The sequence below is a fragment of the Psammomys obesus genome, unplaced genomic scaffold (genome assembly GCF_907164565.1).
Source record: "Psammomys obesus unplaced genomic scaffold, mPsaObe1.curated_primary_1811, whole genome shotgun sequence".
NCBI classification, from domain to species: domain Eukaryota; kingdom Metazoa; phylum Chordata; class Mammalia; order Rodentia; family Muridae; genus Psammomys; species Psammomys obesus.
This window is the reverse complement of record NW_026596079.1, coordinates 38,814,528-38,823,907: the sequence shown is the minus strand read 5'-3', so window position 1 is coordinate 38,823,907 and position 9,380 is coordinate 38,814,528. Positions and strand designations below refer to the sequence as shown.

Sequence of the window (9,380 nt, the reverse complement as noted above, 5' to 3'; positions counted from 1 at the left end):
TGTGTGTGTGTGTGTGTGTGTGTGTGTGTGTGTGTGTGTGTGTGTGTCAAGGGCTCCTGACACACTCTCCATCCAGCACTGTAACACAGCAGCTCCCAGTGTAAGAGAGCCTGCTAAAAAGTCTGACCAACTCCATGGCAGGCTTTATTTTCTTGCTAGACAGGCCAGGCCTAAGAGGTACAGAAAGAAAACCACAGAAAAGGAGCAACCAATCAGAAATAGCCAAGACATCTGGCCTGGGGAGGTAAGTTTGCTTAACTACTGGTCTGAACACCACCTAAGTCCTGACCAGAGTCACGTGGCCTCCAGAAGCACCAGCTTTAAAAGGGGCCTCAAGCTCCACCGTGTTGGAAAGGCGGCGGCCCCAGCATGCTGGACTTGTGCAGAATACACACCCTTTGTTGCTTGCATGCTACCAGAGTTCACGTATTCCAGACCCTAACACGCTGTGTGCAGCTGGCTCCAGAACAGCTCCAGGAAAGGAGATGACTTTGGAGACCTGGGCTTAAATGCTGACTTTGAGGTTGATGTTGGACAAGTCACTCACCTCACACTCGGTGCTCTTATGAAAACAGGGCTCCTCACCTTTCTATGAGCCGAGTGGGACAATCACTGTTGAAAGTGCTTCTTATACATGTAACAGAGAACACAAGTGGTGCATGGATTTGAGCTATTACCAGGCACAGGAGCTGGAGGACCAATGCTGCCCTCTTGGGGTGTTCCTTTCCTAGCCATGAGCCCCTCATGAGCACTCCCCTGATCCCCAGCCCAGTGGTCATCAGGCAGGACACCCTTTTAGGAAGGGACCTTGTAGAAGTGGGATGGAAGGCAAAATCTATCTTAGTCTTTGATTCTGTTATTTCCAAACCCTGGCAGAGTCAGATCAGCCTGCCTACCAACTATCTCCCAGGAGCTAATGCACATGGACAACCTTCACCTTCAAGATGGCCCGCAGGCCATCTCAGCTTCCTTTCCACCATTTGCTCTGGCTTTCCGAGGAGGCCATCCTTTCCCTGGGTAATCACCATGAAGGGCCTGGTGTCTGCCTCACTCCTTTTTTTCTGTCCACTTACTTCCTTTAATCAGGAAGCCACTTTTCTTTCTTTCTTTCTTTCTTTCTTTCTTTCTTTCTTTCTTTCTTTCTTTCCTTTCTTTCCCATTTAGAATAAGCCAATCACTCTTCATGTGACTGAAGTCCTACAAAATCAAAGTGAGTTCTGTTTTTCACATTGTTACAAGTGGAGTAGGAGGGCAAGAGGGAGAGATGGCTTCACACTGTTACAGGGGTGTGGACAGGAGGGAGAAGGGGCTTCACATTATCTTATGGATAAGGACAGCAGTGAGGACAGGAAGGAAAGGCAGGCTTCACACAGTTACAGAGGTGGAGACAGGAGAGAGAGGTGGCTTCACATTGTTATAGGGGTGGGGACAGGAAAGAGACGGCTTCACACTGCTACAGGGGTGTGGACAGGAGGAGAGGTGGCTGGCTTTCCCAGCTCTCACCTTTTTTTTTTTTTTTTTTTCCTGCATGAATTGTAACTGAGCAAGCAAATGGCACTGCTGGGAAATGATGACCAAGTGTGCCGTGGGCTTGCCCACGCTTTGCTCTGGAGTGGTCGCCTTGAGTCATATAGTTAATACCCCACCCATTCTAAGAAGCAATGGAAGACTGTTCCAAAAGTGCTTGATTTGGCCTGGCTTCCCTCTACATGGCCATTTCTGAGTGCTTTTAAGAGCCTCAAGAAGCAGTTCGCCTTCATGCTCAGGCCCTGGCTAGAGAACACTGGGTTCACTGATTGAACTTCACCGTCCAAACCAAGCTCACTCTCCCAAGCTCCTGGCGCTGTGTTAGCAGTCTCTGTTATGAGCCTCACCCCAAATCTGTTTTGTCTATTTCAGTTTTCCTTCGTCAGATTATCCGCAGGTACCTGCTGATTCTCACACTTATGCTTATTTATATGTTATGTGTATGGGTGTTTTGCCTGCAGGTGTCCGTGCACCCTGTACATGCAGTGCCCAGGGAGGCCAGAAGAGGGCGTCGGATCCTCTGGACCGGGATTACAGGTGGCTGTGGGCCGCAACCTGACCTGGGTCATCCGGAAGAGCACCAGTGCTCTTAACCATCATCTCTCTAGCCCCCTGTCGCGGTCATCTTTAGAGGTACTTGCTGTATTGCTATGGCCTCTGTGTGTGACCATCTGTTGAAACATCACTCTCCCACTGTGAGGCCTTTGGGAGAAGCGATTAAGTCATGAGCAATTAGGTTCAATTACCGTAAAAGGGATTAGAGACCACCTCTTCCACCCTGTGAGGACCTGGCAAGCAGGTGGCAGCTGAGAAGCAGAAAGCAACTCTCACCAGACGCCGAATCTGCTGGCACCTCAGCTCTGGACTCCGGCCTCCAGAGCTGTGGGAAACTAATTGTTCTTGTTTTTTTGCTGCAACAGCAGAAATGGACAAACGCATACTGTGGGCATGTTCGTCAGTTGCACAGGAAGGTACAGTGAGGGTGCAAGGCACAGAGAGTGCTCTCGGTGTGGAGAAGTCACAATCAGGAAATCTGTTCTTCCTTTTTCCTCAAGAGAAGTCAGGTTCCACGTTTACTGACAGAAATGTAGGCTATAATTATTCTCCTCTTGACATTTATGTTAGCAGCTAGCACATCCCTCAGCTCTCTTTGCTGTAGTAGAGGAGAGGGTGTGCAGGGTAGCACTATGAACTCAGTGAACTGTTAGGAGAAACAGTGGGGATCCCGAAGGGAATGCCAGCCAGGCATGGCTGTGTGTGTAAGCCCAGCACCTGAGGGTCTCCGGCAGGAAGACAGTAAGTTCAGGGCAGCCTGGGGGACAGAGCGGAGAAATAGTCTTTGTCTCAGGGCTGGGGAGGTGACTGGGTTTTCATGAGAACCTGAATTCAAGTCCTCAGCACCCATGTAAAAAGGCAGGTGTGGCCATGCATAGACCTGTGACCCTGGAGCTGTGGGGAGCGTTGGTGGAGACAAGAGGATGTCTGCAGTGTCTGGGGCCAGCCTTCTTTCTGGTTCCGAGAGACACCCTTCCCCAAAGGACTAGGAGAGAGAGCGGTAGAGCAGAATGCCCGCATCTTCCCCTGCCTTCCACGACGGCAGACTCCCACCAATCCATGTGCATCTGCCACACGGACACATACACACGCATACATGTACATAGACAGACACACACACACACACACCTGCCTGATACTCCCAGAATTCCCTTCAGAACAACTTATGCAGGGATATGTCTTTCTGGAGCTATTTTCACTTCTTAGCAACCTTTCCCTCTAACCAGCCTACAAACCAAAGTTTTTCATAAAGTTTTAAAAAATTACCATTGCTCCACTTTCTCTCCCAATTCCTTTCTAACATGTGGCTCATACTCTGTTGAGAGAACTTTTTTTTAATCTCACCAACACGCTAAGCACAACTACAACCAAAAGGAGAAGTGGTAATACCAGACACTGGACACTGGGAGGGGCGTTTCCCAGTGTTCCAACGTGGGGTGCGTGCTACCGGGTAGTGCTTAGGCACGGAGAGGACTGGTACAGTTTGGGAAGAGCCTGCTGAACCTCCCTAGGGTTACTTCAAAGGGCTGCTCACTCTTTTCTTGAGAACTGTTTGGTTCAAAGATTACCAGGTGGAGGAAAAATCAACAGCACAGTATTCAATTTCATATTCAAATTTCACTTAGACGGATGGATAAATGTTCTGTGACAACATCGAATCCTTCCCTCCCTTCCATCCTTTCTTCGCTCTCTCCCTTCATGCAGTCTGTTCCCATTCTCCCTTTTGTTTTTTCCTTTCTCTGTCCTCCTCATTCTCTTTCTGCTTCCCTCCCACATTACCTTCATCCTTTCCTTCCTCCCCATTTCCTTCATTTTTCATCTTTTCTAGACTTCTATACCAAATAAAAATCTCAGTTTCCCCTTGAAGTTTTCTTGTTTTAGCTTTCTTTTTTCAGATTCGATGCCTGTCACAGAATTTACCCACCGGAACAACCAGCATCCCAGGTGTATTGTTCCATTCCTGGGGGATGCAATTCTTTTTCAAAGGCCAAATGTGCACAAAAGGGCTCCTGTAGCCAACACAGAGTGACTTTTTCTCCAGAAGTAGAAACTAAATCAGTGTTATGCTCTGGGATGCTATTTTGGCTTCTCTTTCCTCATAACTAAATTACACGTTGTAGACCAACAAGAAGCCGTCTGCTGTCCAAGCCTGGGGGCCTGGAAGGGTGTTCAGTGGAGTGAGGCCTTAGGCTGCACTTCCTGTATGCCCTCTGAATGTGGAGCAGGGAGAAGGCAGGACTAGCAGAGGCTGAGAATATAGGATTAAAAGCAAATACTGGGTACGTAGGTGTATAGAGAGAATATGTATACCCATTGGCCCAGAGCTGCTGCTGCTATTGCTCCTTGCTTGGACTACCTTTTCAGGATAAGGAAGCGCTCCTATCTCCATTCCTTTGGAGGGCAGGTCCTGAAACGGAGGTTAATTCTTGTTCAGCCCTCTCTTCTGTTTTGCTTGCTGCCACACCAAAGGTCTCCTTTCTATTCACCACAATTGGATACTGCCCAGTTGTGCTGGGCCAGAAAAATGAGACCTTGTTGGAAGAAGGGCTTTATGCCCTAAAGGCTTATTCCTGTTTCCATAGAAACAAGCCAGAGGTGGTACCCACCAGTTGGGGTCTTAAAGCCACAGATATCTTATCTAGAGACTCTTGTCATATGACAAATACCCCTCAGGAAAGAGGAAGTTTGTTCTTTATGCCTGCATGTATGTCTGCACACCACCTGTGTGCCTAGTGCCCGAGAGGCCAAAAGAAGGCAGATCCCCAGGACTGGAGTCACAGAAGGTTGTGAGCTGCTCTGTGAGTACTGAGAATTGAACCCAGGTCCTCTGTAAGAGCAGCCAGTGCTCTAACCACTGAGAAATCTCTCCAGTTCCCTCAGCAGTAATTTTTTGATACAGAATTTACTTCATTGCTCCGAGGACTTTTGATGACGCTTTGTTCATTTCCAGTGGCAGCCCTTCATTCTTTAGAATTCTTCCTCTTCCTCTTCTAACATTTTCTTCTCTTGAAACAGTATCTTAATGCACAGCAATCTAGCCTCCATTTTGCCATGTAGCAGAGAATGCAGAGAATGGCCTTGAACACTTATGCCTCCTGCCTCTACCTCCTGAGTGCTGGGATTACAGGTGTGCACCACCAGGCTCAGTGCTGGGGATGAAACCCTGGGCCTCGCTCATGCTGGGAAAGTGTCTCCCAACAGAATTAATCTACTCACAGAATTCCTCTCCCTCTATCCTTCCCCTCCTCTTTTCCTTCTTCCGTTCTTCCTTCCTTCTTTCTTTTCTTTCCTTCCTTCCTTTTTTTCCTTCTTTTTTTCAAAACTTTCACACCTTGTGGAAAATCATGGTTAGTTCATGGCAGTCAGGTTAAAGATTCTGAACAGATACTATGTAACTTATGACATTTATTAGGTTTTACACAGTTACACTTAATTTATTAAAATTTGTTAGTAAAAGCTTAGGAGAAAACTTAGTCCCAGCTAGAGAATTATAATTAAAAGAGTAAAGGGCCATGTAGTAAGCAGAGGTTTGGAGGCCTGGTTGAGACTTCAGCTCACTTTGGACAGTTCCACAAAGATACCATATTCCTTCCCCACTTCTCTCTCTCTCTCTCCAGAGTCTCACATGGCTGAGGCTGACCTTGAACTCCCAGTGTACCTGGGATTACCTTGAATGGATCATCCTTCTTCCATCTCCCAAGTACTTGGGTTACAGGCCTATACCACTGTTAATGTTAGTTTTACAAAACTGTGTTTGTTTCTCAGTTTCTCTCTTAACTGGGCTATCACACAAAAATTGAGACATTTTATTATATTATTTTAACAAGCTTCACAGCACAAGAACTGAGCAATTTTAACTCTATTCTTAACCCTCTAAGCTAATTTGGCTTTCTCCCAGCATACATCCCAGAGATAGTTACACTTTGTAGCTTTCCTTGTTGAGCGCTCTCTCTCTCTCTCTCTCTCTCTCTCTCTCTCTCTCTTCTGACCCCTCTTGAACATCTGTGCGTAGCTGAATCTCTTATTTCTTCTTCTGACTCCCCTCCCCTGACTGGCAAGAAGTCCAGCAGTGCTCAGTGATTGGCTGTAAGTTTCTCTTGCTCAGCAATTGGCTGTAAGCTTCTTCATTGGCAAATCAAGGGGCAATTGGGGAATGGTGCTTACACAGCATTGAGACAGGAGATGCTCAGAACAAGGATTGCAGCCAGATATGGGGGTACAGAAATCAGCATTTGAATTACACAATAACCTTATATCTACACACAGCATACCTGGTTTTATGTGGTGACAGGGATTGAACTTGGGGCTTTATGCAAGGTAGGCAAGGACTTTAGCAGCCTTATTTATTTGAGACAAGCTCTCACTGTTTAGTTCCAGCTAGCCCTGAACCCTTCATCCTCTTCCTTTAGCCTCCCACAAGTGAGGCTTACAGATAACATAGTGCTGTCCATGCCTGACACCACAAATCTTTCTCCCTAACTAGCTCCAACTGGTGAACAGAAGGACAGGCTGGGGCTGGGACAAATGCACCCTGAATCTTTGCTATTAAATACCAACCAGAAGCGAGTCCCTGGAAAAACAGAACTTGGCCCAGTTGATGACTATGTAGGAATGATAAGAGGAAATCTTATTCGCAGGAGCTCATCAGTAATAATGTCAGAAGGGAAGGAAAAAAAAGAAGTTGAAAAAATAAAGGTGACTACCTTTACCAAACTCTAGCACTGTGCCAGGCAAATGCACGAGCATTGTCTTGTGAGAACAACCATTTCTGAGACTTTCTCCTTCCGAGAGATGCTGTTGTTGTGTGGCTTGTCCCATGAGGGCAACATGGGTACTTTCCAGATGCTGGACACTCAGCTAAGCCTTTACAGATACTCACACAAGTGTTTTCTTCATTGACAGTCACTGAGGACTTCGCTCTAGCCTCCACACCTCAAGCTTCTAGTGCCTCCCAACAGAGCCAACTTGAGGACTGAAGCCTTAGCTCATGGGCCTTTGAAGGATATTCAATCCGAATTATGCCAGGGAAGGTGTGTATAGCGCCTGGACCCTGGGTAAAGGGTGACTCATATTCAGGAAGGATAGATTGTAATGGCATAAGACTTCATCTTGCTGCTTAGAGTGATTTGTGGTTATGATGTGGATCTTTTATTGTATATGATGCTTTTGGACTTTAGCTGCCTGCAGCTAAACAGAAGAAAAGGAAAGCTGCGCAAAGACGGACAGCTGTCTCTAGACTCATCTGTCCTTTCCAGACCTTTGCACCTCACGGGCACCTCGGATGCTCTCCTCCTCAGTAACTGGCCATCCTTTCTTCTCCAAATGCTCGCCAGATCTATGTTGGCCCCTCTGCTCATTCATTCTCCACCTGCTTTTTTGTTTTGTTTCTCTGAGCAGCCTTGGTGGTCCTGGACTCGCTTTGTAGACTGGCCTCTAACTCACATTGATCGGCCTGCCTCTGCCTCCCCCTGCCTCCCCAAGTGCTGGGATTACAGGTGTGTGCCACCGAGCCAGGCTTTCGGTACTCTTTTTGAGTTATAGTTTCCCAGAGCAGATCTGCTGCTGCTGCTGAGGCGTAACTTAAAGCCTTCCGATGCCAACCAGCCCCCCACATCCAACTCCCCCCTCCACTGCACTGTTTTTCAATAAAGCCCACGTTCCTTCCTTTGGTCTTTCCCCCTTGTCTGGCTCTAGGCTGCTCTACCCCTTCTCATGCTCACAGTTTCCTTTGCTCACCAGGTCCCAGTTCCGGGGCTTTCTTTTCTTTTCTAGAGCTCTTCAAGCATCTTCAAAGTAAAGTACTCCTGCTCTGGCCGTGCTTCAGGTGCTGACATCCCGTAACAGCTGGTCATGAGAAAAGCTTGCTGCTGCTGGAGGGAAGAAGGCACAGGCCCTGGTACAAATGCGGAGACTTCTGGTTCTCAGAAAGGGGCTTCTTTTGGACTTTCATTGCCATCATCATCATCAACATCATCAATTTAGTATTGGAGCCTGAGCCCAGGACCTCATGAAGACCCGGCTCACTTTATGCCACAGTTATTCAGGAGAGGAATCCAGAGGTGGCGGAGAATCTTAAATCTGCCCCAGGCTGGGCCACCCATCCCAAGTAGCCTATGCCCTTTGCCTCAGAGGCTGAAGGGAGGTCGCAGGGAAGGAGAGGCCAGCCCAGGCCTTGTCTGGAGTCTCCTTGTCTATGCCCTTTCTGACTTACAGACTGGGAACGCCTGCCTCAGGGACCCCACCAGAGACTGGGCTCCTCCGTCTGAGCCGCGGTCACCACAACATGCTGCTTTACTACTCTTCAGGGAGCATCGGAGTCCTCGCTGGCGCAGCTGGCCCTGGTGTCTGAAATCACGGGCCCTGCTTCCTACTCTGAGTAGGCACTGACTCCAGCTCAACCTGCGGTGACAGCACTGTCCCCCTATTTTCTAGTGTTGTTCATCCATTGCTTTTAGAATAAGTGGCCAGGAAACTTGGACGGCTTTCTGTGAGCTTCAGACCTACCCAGAACGGAAAGATGGTTTCACAGAAGGATGGGTAGAGGGATGACTGGATCAGTGGGTGGGTGCCTGGGTGGACGGATGATGGATGGATGGATGGATGGGAGCCTAGGAGGTCGACTGAAGATGGAGGAGGGACCCCTTTCCCCCTTCCCACCCCCTGTCTGCTACCCCGCAGTGCAGCCTCCCCCAGAGCCCTGAAGGAGGGACCGGTGGCGAGGCGGTGGGAGAGGGGAGCTGGGGAAGAAGAGTGGAGAGGAGGAGGGCCTTGGAGGCGAAGAGGAGGGGCGGCGGCTCCCGGGGAGCCTGGGGCTGGCGCGGCTCGGTGGTTGGGGGACCAATGTCGCTGCTGCCGCCTCCTCTTCGCGGGCCGGAGCTGCGTCTCCCGGGCTGAGCCTCAGCCGCAGCCGCAGCCGCAGCCGCAGCCGCAGCCTCAACCCGAGCGGCCGCCGGGCTCGCCCGCCACACGGGAGGATGGGCTGCGGCGGGAGCCGGGCCGACGCCATCGAGCCGCGCTACTACGAGAGCTGGACCCGGGAGACCGAGTCCACCTGGCTCACCTACACCGACTCGGACGCGCTGCCCAGCGCCGCCGCCGCGGACAGCGGCCCCGAGGCCGGCGGCCTGCACGCGGGTGAGTGAGCCCCACGCCCTCGAGGCCCGGCTGCCCGCGACGAGCCGGAGCTGCCGGGAGCCCCGGGCAGCCGGGAACCCCGCGGCGTGCTTGCGGGTGGGGTGACAGACAGAGAGACAGAGCGGGACGCGCAGACTGACCAGCTGGCAGCCCCAAGCCCCGGA

At 49.9% G+C, this 9,380-nt stretch overlaps 1 protein-coding gene across 1 annotated transcript in view; it reads left to right on the top strand.

The window, feature by feature from the left end:
- The first annotated feature begins 8,425 nt into the window (after window positions 1–8,425).
- Baalc (BAALC binder of MAP3K1 and KLF4) overlaps window positions 8,426–9,380 on the top strand; it is a 67,462-nt gene continuing 66,507 nt past the window's right edge. The window contains exon 1 of the mRNA XM_055626422.1: window positions 8,426–9,216. Coding sequence (XP_055482397.1) covers window positions 9,057–9,216 — 160 coding nt within the window. The 5' untranslated portion in view covers window positions 8,426–9,056. The remainder of the gene's footprint in view (window positions 9,217–9,380) is intronic.